General features: G+C 43.7%; 1 protein-coding gene across 6 annotated transcripts in view; it reads left to right on the top strand.

Annotated features, from left to right (window-relative positions):
• LOC147016299 (receptor-type tyrosine-protein phosphatase S-like) overlaps positions 1-20,303 on the top strand; it is a 118,880-nt gene extending 98,577 nt beyond the window's left edge. For 3 of the 6 annotated variants that reach the window (XM_085844902.1, XM_085844906.1, XM_085844908.1), the window contains 5 exons: positions 2,122-2,248; positions 6,041-6,166; positions 8,229-8,383; positions 12,011-12,146; positions 17,880-20,053. In XM_085844902.1, coding sequence (XP_085701028.1) covers positions 2,122-2,248; positions 6,041-6,166; positions 8,229-8,383; positions 12,011-12,146; positions 17,880-17,948 — 613 coding nt within the window. In that variant the 3' untranslated portion in view covers positions 17,949-20,053. Of the gene's footprint in view, positions 1-2,121; positions 2,249-6,040; positions 6,167-8,228; positions 8,384-12,010; positions 12,147-17,879; positions 20,054-20,093 lie in introns of those variants that run through there. The other 3 variants (XM_085844904.1, XM_085844907.1, XM_085844905.1) reach the window with 3 other exon arrangements.
• The last annotated feature ends 461 nt before the right edge of the window (positions 20,304-20,764 follow it).

Raw genomic sequence — 20,764 nt, forward strand, 5'->3', positions numbered from 1 at the left:
TGACTACGAGAGTGGAGGAAGTCAGCAATCCAAGAGTGGAGTTGGCCTTGGATTCCATTGGAAGATAGCTTGGAGAGCAAGAAAGGATTTCAGACTGTATCGAAAGCTCAAGATATGTCCAGAGACGGCCCCGATCTCACGCCTGATATTGAAGGCCTCCAACATTGTTGGGAAGGTCGAAGCAGCATGTCCGAGGTGGAGTGACCAGGTTTGAATCCGAATTGATGAGGTGAGATGAGGTTGTTGGAGAAAAGGAATTATTTTATGTCAACTGCGACGATGGATTCCATGACCTTGCTGATGATTGGAAGTGCAGTATGCTAATTTGGTAGTTGTTAAGTGGATCCGTTTTTGTACCTTTTTATGTAATGCTGTGATGTTGGGTGATTTCTAATTTTCCATGTGGATATGGGACACCAGTCCTGAAGTTTTTTTTTTTGTTGTTTTTTTAAACGCGAATGTCGAAGCAGGTCACACTTTATGACCCGTGAATTCTTGGGGTCCGCGAATAGCAGGTTCCGACAGTTGATCGTTTTTGGACCCATCTCTCAATTGTGAAGAATCACTTTTTTTAAATCATAGTATCTTCCAGGTTTGGATCTTCCCCAAAATAAAATGAATTTGTCCTTGTCACACACCCAACTTGTCCACAACTTTTTGAGATATCCTGCTCACAGACAGCCAAACAAACAGGGGTGAAAACAACCTCGTCCAGCTTTGGTAGGGGAGGTAATAAGATTTCATTGTTATTTTTGTGGTTTATTCCAATGTCAATAGTTACAGAAAACACTTTTATTAAAAGTCCTGGAAAACAACTTTTTACCCCTCAGCCCAAATTGGGCTAAGGGGTATTGGCATCACAGGGGTTGTCCGGGCGTCTGTCAACTTTTGGTTTCCGTCAATTTTGAGGAGAACGCCTTGTCTGATTAAATCTATTTTTGCAGGGTATGTTGGGGTTGAGTAGAGGAAGGTTCCTTTCGAAAATGGGCATGCTGCGATTTTCAATGTGGCCTCTATGGCAGCCATCTTGAAATTGGTTTCCGTCGATTTCGAGGAGAACGCCTTGTCCGATGAAATCCATATTTGCAGTGTTTGTTGGGGCTGGGTAGGGGAAGGTTCCTTTCGATAATGAGCGCAATTTGATTCTCAGCTAGGCCACCAGGGGGCCAAAACTGAAAACCTAGAAATGGCTATTTCTCCTGAACGAATGGCTGGATCATCGCCAAATTTTTATCACAGGTATATCTGATGAGGATACATGATATATAACCTGGGTTTTTGATTTGACCTACTTTTCAAGGTCACAGAGGTCAAAGTTCATTCTTCGGTGTTCAGGCGTCAGTCAACTTTTGGTTTCCGTCAATTTTGAGGAGAACGCCTTGTCCGATTAAATCCATTTTTGCAGGGTATGTTGGGGTTGAGTACAGGAAGGTTCCTTTTGAAAATGGGCGCGCTGCGATTTTCAATGTGGCCTCCACGGCAGTCGTCTTGAAATTGGTTTCCGTCGATTTCGAGGAGAACGCCTTGTCCGATTAAATGCATTTTTGCAGGGTGTGTTGGGGTTGAGTAGAGGAAGGTTCCTTTCGAAAATGGGTGCGCTGCGATATTCAGTGTGGCCACCATGGCAGTCGTCTTGAAATTGGTTTTTCGTCAAATTCGAGAACAGTTTGGCTTGTCCGATTTGATGCATTTTTGCAGTGTGTGTGTGTTGGAGTTGAGTAGAGGAAGGTTCATTTCGAAAATGGGCGTGCTGCGATTTTCACTAGCTGCCACGGTAGCCATCTTGAAGTCTGATTGATTTTCGATATGACGTCCAACGTGCTCTAACTGACTGCATCATCGTGATATCACTGCTTCATTTTACAATGCATGGGCTGAGGGGTTACGCCTGCTTTGCAGAGCTATTTTTTATCCCTGAAAACTCATGGAAATTTGGTCTTCCGTGGCTGTGTGAACCATGCTTTGTCCTTTGTTTGGCCTCTAATTACATGATAATCTTCTCTTTAAAAAAAAAATGTTGTTCCTGCATACTTTCTGCATTTGTACTTCTGTCCCTTTTCATGACATATCCTCAGACAATCATGGCTGTGAATGCAGTTTTTATCGTACTTGTAATTTCAGACATCAAAAAGCATACATCGCCACACAAGGCCCTCTTGCAGACACTGTGGATGATTTTTGGAGGATGTTGTGGGAGACGGGCTCTACAATCATTGTGATGCTGTCACAGCTCAGGGAACTGGGCATGGTGGGAACTCTTTCATCATTAACATGCTTTAAACAAATACCAGTATATAACCATTATCAACACTATTCTTCACTTCCAGAATCCAACCACTAACAACACTCACCTTCACCACCAGAACACAACCATTATCAACACTTACCTTCACTATCAGTACCCAGCCATTAACAACACTCACCTTCACTACCAGAACCCAGCCAAAAACAACACTCACCTTCACGAACAGCTCCTAACCATTATCAACACTCACCTTCACGAACAGCACCCAACCATTATCAACATTCACATTCACCACCAGAACACAACCATTATCAACACTCACATTCACCACCAGAACACAACCATTATCAACACTTACCTTCACTATCAGAACCCAGCCATTATCAACACTCACATTCACTAACATCACCCAACCATTATCAACACTCACATTCACGATCAGCACCCAACCATTATCAACACTCACCTCCACCACCAGAACACAACCATTATCAACACCTACCTTCACTATCAGAACCCAGCCATTATCAACACTCACCTTCACTATCAGAACCCAGCCATTATCAACACTCACCTTCATGAACAGCACCCAACCATTATCAACACTCACCTCCACCACCAGAACACAACCATTATCAACACTTACCTTCACTATCAGAACCCAGCCATTATCAACACTCACCTTCACGAACAGCACCCAACCATTATCAACACTCACATTCACCACCAGAACACAACCATTATGAACACTCACATTCACCACCAGAACACAACCATTATCAACACTTACCTTCACTATCAGAACCCAGCCATTATCAACACTCACCTTCAATACCAGAACCCAGCCATTATCAACACTCACATTCACTAACAGCACCCAACCATTATCAACACTCACATTCACAATCAGCACCCAACCATTATCAACACTCACCTCCACCACCAGAACACAACCATTATCAACACTTACCTTCACTATCAGAACCCAGCCATTAACAACACTCACCTTCAATACCAGAACCCAACCACAAACAACACTCACCTTCACGAACAGCACCCAACCATTATCAACACTCACCTTCACGAACAGCACCCAACCATTATCAACACTCACCTTCACGAACAGCTCCCAACCATTATCAACACTCACATTCACCACCAGAACACAACCATTATCAACACCTACCTTCATGAACAGCACCCAACCATTATCAACACTCACCTTCACGAACAGCACCCAACCATTATCAACACTCACCTTCACCAACAGCACCCAACCATTATCAACACTCACCTTCACGAACAGCACCTAACCATTATCAACACTCACCTTCACCAACAGCACCCAACCATTATCAACACTCACCTTCACGAACAGCACCCAGCCATTATCAACACTCACCTTCATGAACAGCACCCAACCATTATCAACACTCACCTTCACGAACAGCACCCAACCATTATCAACACTCACATTCACCACCAGAACACAACCATTATCAACACTCACATTCACCACCAGAACACAACCATTATCAACACTTACCTTCACTATCAGAACCCAGCCATTATCAACACTCACCTTCAATACCAGAACCCAGCCATTATCAACACTCACATTCACTAACAGCACCCAACCATTATCAACACTCACATTCACGATCAGCACCCAACCATTATCAACACTCACCTCCACCACCAGAACACAACCATTATCAACACTTACCTTCACTATCAGAACCCAGCCATTAACAACACTCACCTTCAATACCAGAACCCAACCTCAAACAACACTCACCTTCACGAACAGCACCCAACCTTTATCAGCCCTCACTATCACGAACAGCACACAACCATTGTCAACACTCATCTGCACGAGCAGCACCCATCCATTATCAACACTCACCTTCACCAACAGCACCCAACCATTATCAACACTCACCTTCATGAACAGCACCCAATCATTATCAACACTCGCCTTCACGAACAGCACCCAACGATTATCAACACTCCCCTTCCCCACCAGCACCCACCCATTATCAACACTCACCTTCCCGAACAGCTCCTAACCATTATCAACACTCACCTTCACCAACAGCACCCAACCATTATCAACACTCACCTTCACGAACAGCACCCAGCCATTATCAACACTCACCTTCACGAACAGCACCCAACCATTATCAACACTCACCTTCACGCACAGCACCCAACCATTATCAACACTCACCTTCACCAACAGCACCCAACCATTATCAACACTCACCTTCACGAACAGCACCCAACCATTATTAACATTCACCTTCACGAACAGCACCCAACCATTATCAACACTCACCTTCACGAACAGCACCCAACCATTATCAACACTCACCTTCACGAACAGCACCCACCATTATCAACACTCACCTTCACCAACAGCACCCAACCATTATCAACACTCAACTTCACCAACAGCACCCAACCATTATCAACACTCACCTTCACCAACAGCACCCAACCATTATCAACACTCACCTTCACGAACAGCACCCAACCATTATCAATACTCACCTTCACGAACAGCACCCAACCATTATCAACACTCACCTTCACGAACAGCACCCAACCATTATCAACACTCACCTTCACCAACAGCACCCAACCATTATCAACACCCACCTTCACAAACAGCACCCAACCATTATCAACACTCACCTTCACCAACAGCACCCAACCATTATCAACACTCACCTACACGAACAGCACCCAACCATTATCAACACTCACCTTCACCAACAGCACCCAACCATTATCAACACTCACTTTCACTATCAGAACCCAGCCATTAACAACACTCACCTTCACTACCAGAACCCAACCACAAACAACACTCACCTTCACGAACAGCACCCAACCATTATCAACACTCACCTTCACCAACAGCACCCAACCATTATCAACACTCACCTTCACTAACAGCACCCAACCATTATCAACACTCACCTTCACGAACAGCACCCAACCATTATCAACACTCACCTTCACGAACAGCACCCAACCATTATCAACACTCACCTTCACCAACAGCACCCAACCATTATCAACACTCACCTTCACGAACAGCACCCAGCCATTAACAACACTCACCTTCACTACCAGAATCCAACCACAAACAACACTCACCTTCACGAACAGCACCCAACCATTATCAACACTCACCTTCACCAACAGCACCCAACCATTATCAACACTCACCTTCACTAACAGCACCCAACCATTATCAACACTCACCTTCACCAACAGCACCCAACCATATCAACACTCACCTACACTAACAGCACCAAACCATTATCAACACTCACCTTCACTAACAGCACCCAACCATTATCAACACTCACCTTCACTAACAGCACCCAACCATTATCAACACTCACCTTCACTAACAGCACCCAACCATTATCAACACTCACCTTCATGAACAGCACCCAACCATTATCCACCCTCACCTTCCCTACCAGAACCCAACCATTACCAACACTCACCTTCATGAACAGCACCCAACCATTATCCACCATCACCTTCCCGACCAGAACCCAACCATTACCAACACTCACCTTCATGACCAGAACCCCACCATGACCAACACACCTTCACTGCCAGCACCCAGTCATCTTATTTTAACAACCCTATTGTCCTTGGGCACAAACGAACCACTTCGCTATTTTTTTCTGCATGTACTGTATTCACCTTTGCGAGTCACCTCACTGTTGGTGCAGGTTTCACAGGTGTTTTGTAACTTGTTGTTCATGCCAGGAAATGAGCCATTGCTACTGGCCAGTCGATCGCTCTGCTTACTTTCAGTACTTTGTGGTCGATCCAATGGCAGAGTACAGTATGCCACAGTACGTCCTTCGTGAATTCAAGGTTACAGATGCCAGGGTACGTCGATTGCTTTCATTCTTCTTCCCATCACTCCTATTATGGAAAGTCCTTTCTAATTCTTCTTCTTCCACTTATGATCCCTGATTATAGTTGGGTTTTTTCTGTCTCTTATCTCACTCTTGTATATTGTACACCACTACTTCCCAATTCTATATCCAGGTGATGCATGATGTCATCGCCGGGTGCCGAAGGAAGGGAGTACTCAGTTTTTACTGTTTTTATTTTTCTTGTTTTCTTTCTTTCTTGTTTGTTTGTTTGTCCTGGCAATATCTCAGCCATCCTTTAAGCTGGGAAGCTGAAATTTGGGGACAAAAGTGAAGATGTGCTTTGGCAAAAACAGTGTATTTTATTTTTTGATTAATCAATTAATTGATGAATTATTTTATGATCATCGATTTATTAATCACTTATTTATTTTACTGCTTATCTGGGCAACATCTCAAGCACCTTTTGAGCTCGGAAACTGATAATTTGGACATGACGGTGAACAAGCGATTTGGCGATAAAAGGGTATTTTTGATTTATTGATGAATCAATTAATCGATTAATTACTCATTTTTGATGAATTAATTTTCAAAAAGTTACAGATTCGGATGGAACTGGTGGTTTTGGTATACTATTAGCCAATTGATCATTGGTTCACGAGTCAGTAAGTGACCACTATATTCGTTATGGGTGTCTGTCTGTCTGTCTGTCTGTCCCGAGCATAGCTCCGTGGGTTTTGATCCGATCCTGATAAAATTTGGGTGGGAGGTTTATATCATGATCTAGTTGTGTTTTCCTGAGAATGGGCATGGTGCGCCCATTATGGGCGGAGCCACGCCCAAAAAACGTGTTTTTAGGAGGTAGCCGATTTCAAGTTACATCTTCTCCTTGGGAGTTTGTCGAATCTGGCAGGGGTTTCAGTATTTGATTAGCCCAATGGCACCTGCATAGCCCCACAGAGCTCGATTTTTCATTTTCGTCCCAAGGTCAAGGTCACAAACTTAGAAAATTGCGAATTTTGACAAAAAAATCATACGACCGCCCAAACTTTGAGAGCTAGGATGACAATATTTTTTATGCGTAATCTTGAGGTCATTCCCCACCTAAAGTCTTGAAACCATTTTGCTCTATCTCGAACACCTTGCCCGTAGCGCCCCCTTCAAGTTTGTTTTTACGCTGATTTCATCAAAGTCTGGATAATCCGAGGAGTGCGAAATGCCATATAGCCTATATGACGTTATATTGTTCCTGGAATGTTCCAGAGGAATTTTTGCACCAAAGGTCATAATCCTTGACCTTTGACCTTTAAAGTTCACAAAGGTCAAATTTTCAAAGTTGTGGGAATCAAACCGGGTTTTCGACCTTCTTCGACGAACTAACTCCAATAAGCTGTAGCACGTATCCTGTTTCCTTATTTTAATTTCCACAACATTGTTTTGTGTCCTTTAAAGGTTATGCAAAGGACAAAATTTTGAAAGTTGTTGAACGAAACCGGGTTTTCGACATTTTGCAGCTAATAACCCGTCACTCGTACCATATCATGTTGATCATTTTTATAACTTGATCAAACATTATCACATTGTCTCATCCTTGACTTCTGAAACAATCTACATCGTCAAATACCGCTCGTGAACCATCGTCGTCTTCAGATTTGTGTTTTTACTCCTGTCTGTATGTTTGTCTGTCTGTGAACAGGGCATTGCAAAAAGTTATGGATGGATTCAGACGAAATTTGGTGGACAGGTTGGGTGTGTGACAAGGATGAAATTATTAGATTTTGGTGAAGATCCGGATCCGAATCCTAGAATTACAAAAAAAAAACTGAAGTTGTTCTTCACCATTGAGAAATGGGGCAAATCGGTATATAGCATGATATTTCAAAAGGTTGTGGATGAGTTATGACAAAACTAAATGAACAAGTTGGTTCGGTGACAAGAACAAGCCGATTCGATTTTGGTTCAGGTCCGGATTCAGATCCACCCTATCACTGGGATACGAAACATAAACTGTTCAGCCTGGCGGAGGTATGTGCTCTACCGAGTGCCGTTAGAATTTATAATTGTTGTGTTTGCAGGATGGGCAGGCTCGCACGGTGCGACAATTCCACTTTTCCGATTGGCCACCAGTGGGTGTCCCACCCTCAGGGGAGGAGTTTGTAGATTTCATTGGTCAGGTGCATAAAACAAAAGAACAATTTGGACAGGATGGGCCAATCACAGTGCATTGCAGGTGAGACAGTACAAAGCACGTTGTGTTCATGTTGGTTAATGTAACATGTCACGTTTTCTTGTGTTTTCTCAAATTGTTTATCACTCTGATATGATGCCGACATGCTTTTTGTCTTTCTTTTTCATTCTTATTAAATATTTTTTGTTGGAGTTATGTGTGACATTGATGAGAATCTAATGTTTTGAGATGTTGTTGAGAGTGGAAAAGAGGGTCAAATATGGATTTTGATGTGTATTGTGAACCTATCATTGGCGCAATAGTTCAGTATTATGTTTTGTATTGTGAGAAACAATTGGGAAATGACAAAATCTATGAGATAGCTGCGATCACAAAGCGATTGCTTAAGGTAAGCCTCACCCGGCTCACATTTGGCAATCAACCATGACCTACTCATGGTCCATGATCCAATGATTTTTTTTTGATTCTTTTTAATTCTTGGACCACCATATGACCTTGACCTTCATTCAACATTTAGGCATAGAATGTAAATTAAGGAAATATGGCCCCATCTACAATGTATCCATAAAACTCAACATCATGAAAATCGGAGGAAAATTATTTCAATTGTAATCAAAAAGGTGTTTTTTCAAAATTAGATCACAATCGCAAAAAAGTAGGTCAGGACACCAATAAAATATCAGGTGCACAATTTCAGTGAAGGTACACTTATTATGCAAGAACATCTTGGAAGGCCAAGCAGTCTGAGATTCTGCAATGACAAAATTGAGCGATGACAGAAAGCGAGTTTGTTTGTTTTTTCTCAGACTACCATTTGGCCTTGACCTTTAACCCAGAGGGGTATGATATGAATTAACTGTAAATGCTCCTTGCTCTCGGCTATCGAGAAAGGGCAATTTAGTTATGATCAGACAAACCTCAGTGGAGTGACAGTGAGAAATGTTAATGTCTATAATTGGGGTTAATGACATTAAAATTAGGTCAAGGTCAAAAAACCCGGAAGGTGATGATGTAAATAAATCGTAAATCTGCCTTGGACTAGGCTTTTTGGAGAGGGCAGTTTCATTCTGATCAGACAAACCTTAGTTGAGTTGTGAAAAATGTTAAAATATCTACAATTAGGTCATGACCTTAAAAATTAGGTCAATCTCACATACTTTCCATTTGCATTATTGATGAAAAATTTCGTTCCAGTGAAAATCCGGATCCAGATCCAAATAATATAATTTTCTAAAGTGATTGAGAGAATTGGGTGAAAAACGATATACAGAATGATATTTCAAAACGTTGTGGAGAGATTATTTCAAAACTCGGTGGACAGATTGGGTGTGTGACGAGGACAATTGATTCGATTTTGGTGAGGTTCCGAATCTGGATGAGGACACGATAACTTTTTAATCTCTGAAGTAATTCTTCACCGTTGAGAGATGGGGTGAAAAACGATAAATAGCATGATATCTCAAAAAGTTGTGGATGGATTATGACAAAACTTGGTGGATGAGTTGGTTAGGTGACATGAATAAGCCGATTTCTTAGATTTTGGAGGTCTGAATCCAGATCGGGCCCATTGGTGAGATGCAAAACCTAAACTGTTCAGCCTGGCGGAGATTTGCACTCTCGGGTGCCGTTCTAGTTCCCCCTCGCTAAAGGAGAGGGTATTGCATTTGAGTTCATTTGTTACTTGCGAGAATTGAAGATTTTTCAAGTTTATTGGTTGGTTGTGTGCCTTATTCTGTCTCTGTTTGTTTTTACGTTTATCGCCTTGGTCACAATTTCAAACCGATCTTTACAAAACTTCACCACATGGTAGATATCGTCAAAAACAAGAAGCCTGTTGTTTTTGAAGTCAAAAGGTCAACAAATTTGTCTGATTTCTAAAATCCTCAATTTTCATCCGATTGACTTGAAATTTGAAGAGGAGTTTCACATTTGGTCATTGAATTCAACGAACAAGTATTTTTGAGGTCAACATAGGTCAACATAGGCCAAAAAGTCGATGTAGTGATTTCTAAAATTGTCAATTTTCATCCATTTGACTTGACATTTGAAGAGGATTTGTGTATTTTGTAATTTAATTCAAATTTGTTTTACGGATTGTGCAAGCATCATGCTATGCATGACATCTTTCTTGTCTGTCTGTCTGTCTGTCTGTCTGTCTGCACAGAACGTGAGTGTGCATTAACTACATTCGACCCTTTAGAACAATAAGACCCTTTAAACCCTCAAAACACTTTAACTGTAATCCTACCAAATGGGGTCCTTTTGGACCCCAGGCCTACATTCTGATGTGTTATTTCTATATTACTTTAACAATGTAATCATATTTTATTAGTTTGTTTACATGTATGTGCCGGTAATAAATATATATATGATGTTTTAAGATCCCACCTTGCTGCACAGAGTTACAAGCAAATCCTTTCTGGGGTCCATAAAGGCCCCAGTTGTTTATCGTTCATTTTTTTGGCATATATGGTTACTTCACATGGTATTTGTATCGAGAAAGTCCTCAAAAAAATTTTTAAGCTCATGTTTGTTTACTTTATCACTAAAACATCATCCAGTATATAGCCTGGTGTTGGCTTCATGGTAAGGGTGGTGGGCTTGGGATCATAGGATCCTAAGTTCAAAATCCCACTTGCTGTTGAATTAATACCAGGTGGGGTTGACTCTGCCTGTCATCCTTCCGAGGTTGGCAAAATGAGTGCCAGCTTACTGGTATCCTGTGTTGGAGTGGCGACCCGTCCAGTATTGTGCCCAATGGCCCAGGTGACTGCTTAGGTAGCACCAACGCTCTGCACAGAGTATAGTCTCAATGGATGGATGGATCATCCAATCAAAATATTTATGTTTCCTCTTTGATGTGAAACTTTAATAGCAGATTGAATGAAATTTAGTACTTCTGAGTTGGGGTCATAAAAGTGCCCAGTTGGTAAGATTCGGTCATAAAATATGTCGGTAGGGTTAGGGTTGAGACTCCTAAGACCCTTTAAGACCCTCTAGAAATTTAAGACCCTTTTGACCCCTTCGACCTATTAGAACCCTAAGACCCTTTGGACCTTAACGACCCTATTGACCTCGAAGAGCATCCCATCAAGAACCTTAAGACCACGTAAACCCCTTAACCCCGAAGACCCAATAGGCTCCATTACACCCTTTAGATCCTCTTTGACCCTTAAACTTCTTTCTACACTTGAGACCTTCACACCTTTTAATACCTGGTAGACCCTTTTGACCTTTTGACATTTTAAGACCCTGTAGACCCCTTCAGACATTAAATTAGACCCTTGAGACCCCTTCGATCTTTTAAGACCATTTAATTTATACCTTTAGACCATTTGACCTTAACAACTTTTCAGACCTTTGATCTTTACACATTTACAACTTGACTATTTAGACCTTTCATTTGCAATCAACGACCTTTCATTTGGTACATCCTTCCATTTATTTGCCACGCAAAACAAGTCCTGGCGAGGGGCTGCAATCTAGACAGGAGAGGATGGAAAAAAGACTAAACACAAGGAAGTGCCTCTAACAAAATCAGAAATCCGAGAATTGTGTGGGATTTCTAATTATTGGCATACTCGTACTGTGTTCTGTCAACTTGTACATATAAAGTTTTGTGAAAGATTTTTCCACCAGCTGATGCGTCCATCCCTGTCTGCGTTTTAGTGATGGCGTGGGTCGGACAGGAGTGTTTTTGGCCTTGTCTCTCCTCCTTCAGCGCCTCAGACACGAGGGTCTCATTGACATCTATCGTACAGTTCGTTGTCTGCGATCGCAGCGCCCAGGACTTGTACAAAAACAGGTTTTGAATCTATCCGTTCATTTCTATATGATTGTTGACATTGTAAGGTAAACTTCTGTTCTGGCATTCCTTCTGCCCTTCGTATTTCTCCCCTTATCTCACGAACAGTCAGCAAAGCACCAATACAAGGAGTCTGTCCAGCTCACCGAGTAATGGTTCCACCATGAGCACCATAATAATCTATGGTTACTTGGTAACTAATACTGACTTTGAAGGATAGTGCCTTATAAAATGTCCCGTAACATTTGAGTGATATATGGACAGTGTCCAACGAAGACAAAGGAAGGGATCAGAGGTGATGACATCACAGCTGACTTTATGCCAATATGGGTTTGAGCCCCTTGAAGATGCCAGGTTAGGATGGCCAGCATATCTGAGTTGCCCATAAATCATTGCCCTGGTTGAGGCATTATTGATCGAGGATCACAGTGTTACGTTCGCAAAAATATGAACAGAACTTAGAATTTTTCAACGTGGTATTTTCACCATCATCCACAAAGTTGGCATACTCAGAGTTGCATAATAAAGCCAATACGGCTAAAAAATAAAGCTAAAACACTAACGGTAGCTGATAATAGCTACGAGACTGCACTTATGGCCTTCAATAACTTTTTTGTCCCAAGAGTTCTTGGCAGAACCATATAAATTTCGTCAACATGGTCATAAAAATGGCGAGTCGACAGAACAATATATTGCTTCATTAAGGGAGATGACTGTCACATGCAGGTTTGGAGAGCTGGCAGATGAAATGATCCGGGACCAGCTTGTCGAGAAAACAAACTCACCTCGCATTCGAGAACGTTTACCACTAGAAATGGAACTGACATTACAGAAAGCTATAACCATGGCTAGACAGATTGAGTCTGCAACGGCAGAGGCTCAGATCATAGGCCAAGGCACTGCCAGCGACATACTGGCCATATCCCCTGTTCAGACACAGGATTTGCAGAGTAGCAATAGACCCTTTAAGCTCACTGTGAGAGGGACTTCAGATGAGCGACCTCAACTGCCTCAAAGGAAAACGTGTTTTAGATGTGGATCTGTAAATCACACAGCCAACTACCATGGATGCCCAGCAAAGGACGCCCAGTGCAACAGCTGCAAAGAGAGGACACTTTGCTAAAGTATGCCGGGGCTCCAAACAGGTTCACGAAGTGACTGTCCCTGACGTGAATGTGTTGAGTGTAGACAATAGGGCTTGAGATGTTGATAAGATAATGTGCAATGTACAAGTTACTGCTGCCGTGAGAGAGCTGATGGACATTGAATTACTGTTAGATACAGGCTCGGCAGCGTCAATACTTCGCGAATCTGTCCACCTGCAATGTTTCAATAATGTGTCACTGACTGAGCCAAAACTACACCTGGTTAGCCACCTGAGAAATCCGATACCTGTGCGTGGTTGCCTGCATGCGGATGTAACTTTCGAGAATTACTGTTTGCCCGTGGAATTTTATATTATGCGGAGCGGTACTGCCATTCTAAGCAGAGACCTGGTTGCTGCACCTGACGTGCAACTACTGAATACTCACATCACTTCTACCACCCAAAGCACTTAAATCAAACCCCGGTCACCAATGTTACAGGTGACAGCATGGACGGCACCCTTGGTTGTGTAAAGGGATTTATTCATCTCGTTAAAATGCGACCCACTGTGACTCGTCCAGCAAAAGCTGAGTCGTTTTCCTTTGTTTGTGAGAGATGCTGTTTCACAGGAACTGAAAAAGCTCGTTAAACTGGATGTAATTGAGCCAATCAAATCATCAGAGTGGGTTTCACCAAATTGTCGTGACGATTAAGAAAAATGGAGCGATTCGTCTGTGCGTGGATTTAAGAGAACCAAATAAAGTGATGGTGATTGATGGATATCCTCTTCCACATATGGAGGAAATGTTTGTGGAGCTGCGGAGGCGGCACACTTTTCTCCACATTGGATCTGCAAAGTGCGTACCACCAGGTTGTAATGCATTAGAACAGCAGGGACCTTACTGCCTTCGCTACGAGCGAATCCCTTATGGGCTTGCTTCAGCACCAAGCTGATTTCAGAGAATGATGTCTGCCATTAAAAAATAAAATAAAATCAATCCCGAGCTCAGTCTTACCTTGACGATATAATTGTTTTTGGAGGGACTCCCGAAGAACATGACAAACACCTCAGAGCGGTGCTACAGCGCATCGATGCAGCTCGACTGAAACCGAACTTTCAAAATGCCACTTCAGACAGACAAAGCTGTCATTTTTAGACATGTAGTGTCACACACAGGACTGAAACCTGACCCTGCTCATGTTGTTGCGGTGTCAGAAGCACCCCCACCGAAAGACGTGCAGAGCTTGCACTCTTTCCTCGGGCTCACGTCATGGTATGCTAAGTTCATCCCTAACTATGCATCGGTCGTTGAACCCCTGAGAAAATTACTGCAGGGACCATCCACCTTCTTCTGGTCAGTCACAGCATGGCAAAGTTTTGATTCGGTTAAAGAACTGATTGTCACTAGTCCAGCTCTCGCTCTCTTTGATACAGAGCTCCACACCACAGTGACAACTGACACCTCCGATTATGGCCTTGGAGCGGTCTGGATGCAAATTCATGCTGACAAAACAGAGAAAACTATCGCATTTGTATCCCGAACGCTGATTGAATCGGAAAGAAGATATTCCATGCGGGAAAAGGAAGCACTTGGATGTGTGTGGGCCACAGAGAAGTGGAGGACTTATCTCTGGGGTAGACATTTCACTTTACGCACTGATCACAGTCCTCTCACTACACTGATTTCCACGAAAGCATTGGGAAGAGCTGGAATGCGCGTGGTCAGATGGTCCGCACTGCTTCTGTCATTTAATTATGACATTCAATACAAGCCTGGCTCTGAAAACATTACAGATGATTGCTTGTCTCGCCTTCCACTACCTACTTCAGAGCCCAGTCTGGAGGATGATGTTGAGGTTGTCGTGCTCACGTCGACCCTCACTGTGGTGACAGCTGAAGAATTCAAAACTGCCTGTATTCCCTGCCCCATTCAAACAAAATTGCGTGGATTGTTTACAAAGCGCTGGCCGGAAGCGTCAAAAGGCCTGGATCCTAATCTCCTTCCTTACTTCAGATTGCAAACTGAACTGTCACTAAATGAATGAGGACTGCGTGATGAGAGGTACTCACCGCCATCTTGTCCCGGAGGTGTTACAGCCACATTTCATCAAACTTGCGCATGATACGCACCAGGGCATAATGAGGACAAAGCAGCAGTGAAGAGATCTGTACTGGTTGCCGGGAATGGATGCGCACGTCGAGTCCGCAATCAAGGCTTGCATTACTTGCCAGCAGCACGACAAGACAGCTGTGACACACGCATCACCATGACAACCGGTTCCTTATCCCGATGCCACTTGGGAGAAATTGGCAATCGACATAGTGGGGCCCTTCGACGCTGTGCCACTGGATTGTCGTTTCGCTATCACTCTCATTGATTACTTTAGCAAATGGCCAGAAATTCCCTTCGTCTCCCAGGTCACTTCTGTGCTCTATCACGTGATTGGGTTTTCGTATATCATGACTCGCCTGCTAGGGGTGGCAGGAATGTACATCGGGACGCACAATAAAGCGGAGTTGCTGCTAACACTCTTGCTTCTCGTGTTCCACTGCACCTCGTACACCACAGTTGGCGACGAGGATGGGATCTTGATCTGGATCGTCTTGAACGTCTTGATCTGGATCACTACAGTGATCAAGTTCCTGTCGACTCTCTTTCGCAGAGAAGGTAACCCAAAAGAGTTAATATCTGACAATGGTTCACAATTCACATCTCAGGAATTTGAAACCTTTCTGAAAGCAGACATTATCCACAGGAAGTCAGCAGTGTACTACCTGCAAGCGAATGGGGAAATTGAGCGATTCAATAGAAGCTTACAGGAAAGCTTGCTCATTGCTAACATTGAGGGGAAAGACTGGAAAACGTTTACAACGGACTTTCTTCAAACATACTGGGCAACTCGACATGCCACGATACAGCGAACACCTGCTGAACTGCTTCATGGGAGAGAGATGCACACCAAGCTACGTGTATCTGGTTTGCAGATGCCAAAGCCCAGCACACCGTCACACAAAGACACGGCACTCAGAGTACAATAGAAACAGAACAGGCAAAAGGTGTACACTGACAAACACTGTGGAGCAAAGGATGTGAACTTTGAATGTGGTTCCTTCGTCCGAGTCGGAGAGTGAGGAAACCTGGCATCCTCCGAAGAGGACAATCCAAATTTTCAGCGCCTCTCCAAGTTATGGAGCAAAGAGGATCTCACACGTACAAACTGTCCGACGAACGGATCTGGGATGCGTCTCATTTAGCATCTGCCTGTCAAAGGAAAGCAAGAGATGATTCCGAGCTACCACTCCTTGACATCACCGCACCACCAGCACAAGACACGTCAGAATCTGTGCCGGTCGGCTGGGATGCCAGTACTTGCAGACCTCCAGTCTAGACTCAAGATTATGTGATGAAGTAATGTAAAGTCCTTTGAGAATAGGAAAAAGAAGCTAGTTTAAACTGTTGCCAAGTTTATTACCACTTGTTTTATGGTTAATCCATGCTGTGGCAATTACTACATGTCTACTTCGAGTTAATTGATATTATTGTTGTCCACTGAGATACGGTATGCATGTGGTTAAAGAAAGAGAGGTATGTGGTGTTGTGCATAGACTGGACGCTCAAGGGGGCGATGAGGAGAGAAGGAGTTCGGGGTGAGATGACAGGAGGTGTGCAGTTCAAAAGCTTGGTACGTTCCTATGTTTGGTCGAATAAAACCGTTGGAGAATATTTAATTCCTCATTCTTGGAGTACCTTACGATACAACAAGTAGGACGTGAACCCAGATTAGATGGTGAGCATGTTGATGAACGAACCATCCTGCTGTCCTTCAGGATTCTGATGTGTGAGAAAATGAAATTGTAGCAACGGTGAACTCCATAGTTTCTCACACCGGTGAACATGGCACACGTAGACAATCTAATAAATGTGTGTGTGTGTGTGTGTGTGTGTGTGTGTGTGTGTGTGTGTGTGTGTGTGTGTGTGTGTGTGTGTGTGTGTGTGTGTGTGTGTGTGTGTGTGTGTGTGTGTGTGTGTGTGTGTGTGTGTGTGTGTGTGTACACCAATCATGGCAAAACGACTGGGTGAATTGTCCCCAAACGTGGCACATGGACAAAGTTCGACCTTGTGGTGTACATGAGCTTCTTGGTTTTCTCTGCAGTCGTGGGGGTTCTGGAGGGAAGGAAGACAAAAATTCTCTGTTAATGTGTGTCGTGTTGTGATGGTAACAGAGGGTGTTACAAGTCAGCTGTGGAGATAACTTGCATTTTTGCACTGAACATGTCCCCAGTGTGGGAAGCCCCAACATCAACCTCCACTAATCAGGGGAAGGGGGGTGGGAGTTTGGAGGGGTGGGGTGGACTGGGAGGAGGCAGGGGGAGGAGGGGAGGGGAAGGGGCGGGAGGAAGTACCGTTGCGTGGCAATGTCGGGCACCACTGCCAGTTTGAAATAAAAGTTTCCTCCCTCCTCCCTCTTAAATACCATATGTGTTCCTTTATAAGGAACTTCTATGCATGAGGAGGCCATCAGGCCCATCAAAGGATGTGCTTGTGTTGCAAGTTATTGTTGTTATTGCCAACTTTTCCTCTTCCACTCTCTCCTCTCACATGTTTCTTTGTTTCCACTTCCCATCCTCATGTTTCCTTTTCACAGGAACAGTACAACTTCTGCTACCAGGCCGTTCTTGAGTATTTGGATAGTTTTGACCATTTCACAACATAGACAAACGCAGTGCAGAAGAATACACAAACAAAGAGAAACTGTATGTGTCTTTCTTTATCTCCAAGTTTTCTTTATTTGCTTTCTTTCATCACAAACCATTTGTTGTTGTTTTACCAAATTATTTGACTTTCATTAACTTTTTTTTTATGATTGTACTCTGAATGTACAAACAAACGGCTCCCAATACGTCCTGTAGAACTCTATGTTGATGAAATCTCATTGGAGAGTTTCCTCGGTGAGCATGTGTGGGGAAATGATTGAAATCTTTCACATTGTACCATTCATTTACACTAAACTTCACATTGTACTGTTCATACCCCCAACCAACAAAACATTCATTTACATTTCCTCATTTTGTGAACAACGAAGTTTCTTTGGCCTATGTTCGTGCTCGTGACCGCATTCATGCGATGTGATTGGCCATGGACAATGCTGACCCTATTTGGTTTATTTTGGGTGTGTCGCTCTGACGTCTTCGTGTCCATTCATGCGATGTGATTGGCCAATGCCGACCCTGTCCTGTTGATTTCGGGCGTGTTGCTCTGATGGAATGTCAAAGTTAAAGAAGAGGATTCACCTGCCGCCCAATCCTGAGTGTTGCTGCATGGGATAGCCTTTTATTTTGGTGGCCTATTTATCACCGTAGCCTACAAATGCAATGATGATATTTCTGTGTGAATGGTCTCGCAATGACGACGTCATACAGCGTGCACGTAATGTCAACCCGGCTGTTCGGATAGGACTCTCGGACGGATGTTTCAGGGTCCGGTTGAAGTTCGGACGTGATTTCTGCGCACGTGGATCCTGCAAGCACGGCACGAACTTGTTGACCAGATGTTCGGTCCGGTCGGGTACCATAAAGCATTAGTCCCCAACCTGCGGCCCGCGGACCCCTATACTGCGGCCCGCGAGGACTTTCCAATCAAAACACATTTCCATGTAGCAATTTTAAAGGGGTTTACACAATGCCACTGCCGGCCGGCACCGTGACCTGAAAAGCCTTACACAATGCCGCTGCCGGCCACTGCCACTTATCGTCGGAAGGAATCAAATCAATTTGCATCAATAAAACTCAATAAAATGAATCAATTTTTTTCTGCCTCCCAACATCCTTGGGAGTAGTGAATGCGGCCCGTGGGATCAAAAGGTTGGGGACCACTGCCATAAAGGAACCTTCACCTCGATCGTAACGACATTGTCGTGCAATGCCGTATGCGTGTACTCGTAGAACGTCGGCGGTGTGTATAGTTACCAAGTTTCTTGTAGAGTACTCGCTCAGTGACTTCAGCGCTCAAGCAAGCACTCCATTGGAAACCGTTGATAAGGAACGGCAAGCTGCTTGGTAACTGAACACACCAAAGGTGTGAGCAGCGTCCGCATGCCATGCTATTGCACCTTGGTCTTCGTTTTGTAACACACACAACGATAACCTAACATTGTCACGTGTGCGTCTAACCTTCTGGAGAATGCTTCTGTCTCGCCCACCAGGAATAAAAAGCCAATTAATTCAAATTGTTTACACTTGAAGTACGAGTTTGTGGTACACCTGCCAGGCTGTAATTACTCATTACCAGCGCACCGACTAGAGTTTTACACGACGTGTCGGGAGGATTGCATCACCCTTTCGAGTGAAAGTATTAAAAACATTGTACCTGCTCATTATGGCCACTCCTCGCTGTTCTGATGTGAATTTACACATGCACAGAGGACTGCTCACGAGCCCTTGAGGGCTGCGGTCCCTCGTGCTCACCGATGTAGAGGGTGTGTGTGTGTGTGTGTGTGTGTGTGTGTGTGTGTGTGTGTGTGTGTGTGTGTGTGTGTGTGTGTGTGTGTGTGTGTGTGTGTGTGTGTGTGTGTGTGTGTGTGTGTGTGTGTGTGTGTGTGTGTGTGTGTGTGTGTGTGTGTGTGTGTGTGAGAGATAGCATTTCGATCTGCCTGAGTGTTTGAATGAAACTTTGCCACGTCCGAGGGAGTTTCGGAGTCAGTTACCTGAAATGTGATTTAAAATGTCTGTTCGTTGTTCAATGTCTGTTGGTTTGCCCTTCTCTTTGATCGTGACATTGATCTGTTAAATTGATGAATAAACCAATTCCGTTACTAAAACACGTCTTGTTTGTGACTTGGTTCTTCAATTCCCCCCAACAGGTCACGAACGTAATCTATTACGAGGTGTGAGTCGATGGGTTTCAGTACTTTTTCCATCTTTTACAAACTCCTGCCATTGAACAGCCCTTGCACATCATTGTAAACGTACTTGCCCATCATTCTCTGCTCATTTTTCTTCTGCAGGCCCGATGAAGGCCCGTCCATGCAACCTGAACTGTATCATTCTTATTAAAGATCACCAGAAGTAAACTTTGTGTTCATTCCACAGCATCAATATATTTGAACAGTGTAATGAGGTGGTGCAGGATTGGGGGGAGGGAGGAGGTTTTGCAGGGGAAAGGTGAGGCTTTGGGGGGGGGTGATGAGGGGGGAAGTTTGAGTGTGTAGGGTGCATGGTAAGGTTTGAGTGTGCAGGGTGCATGGAAAGGGGAAGGATTGTGAGTGTGGGATGAAGGTTTTCGAGGGTGAGGTGAGTGACTCTGCTGGTAATAATAATAAGTAACACTCATATCACTTTCAAGCTATGCAAGCAATGGTGCCTCTTAAAACGTAAAAATCACCTGTCACTGGCACCAAAAGTCTCCATTGTGAAACTTTCACCCGTCACTCACACCAAAAGTCTCCATTGTGAAACTTTCACCCGTCACTCACACCAAAAGTCTCCATAGTGGAACTTTCACCCGTCACTCACACCAAAAGTCTCCATAATG

The sequence above is a fragment of the Eptatretus burgeri genome, chromosome 11 (genome assembly GCF_056783735.1).
Source record: "Eptatretus burgeri isolate ZD-2024b chromosome 11, Ebu_testis_v1, whole genome shotgun sequence".
NCBI lineage: Eukaryota > Metazoa > Chordata > Myxini > Myxiniformes > Myxinidae > Eptatretus > Eptatretus burgeri.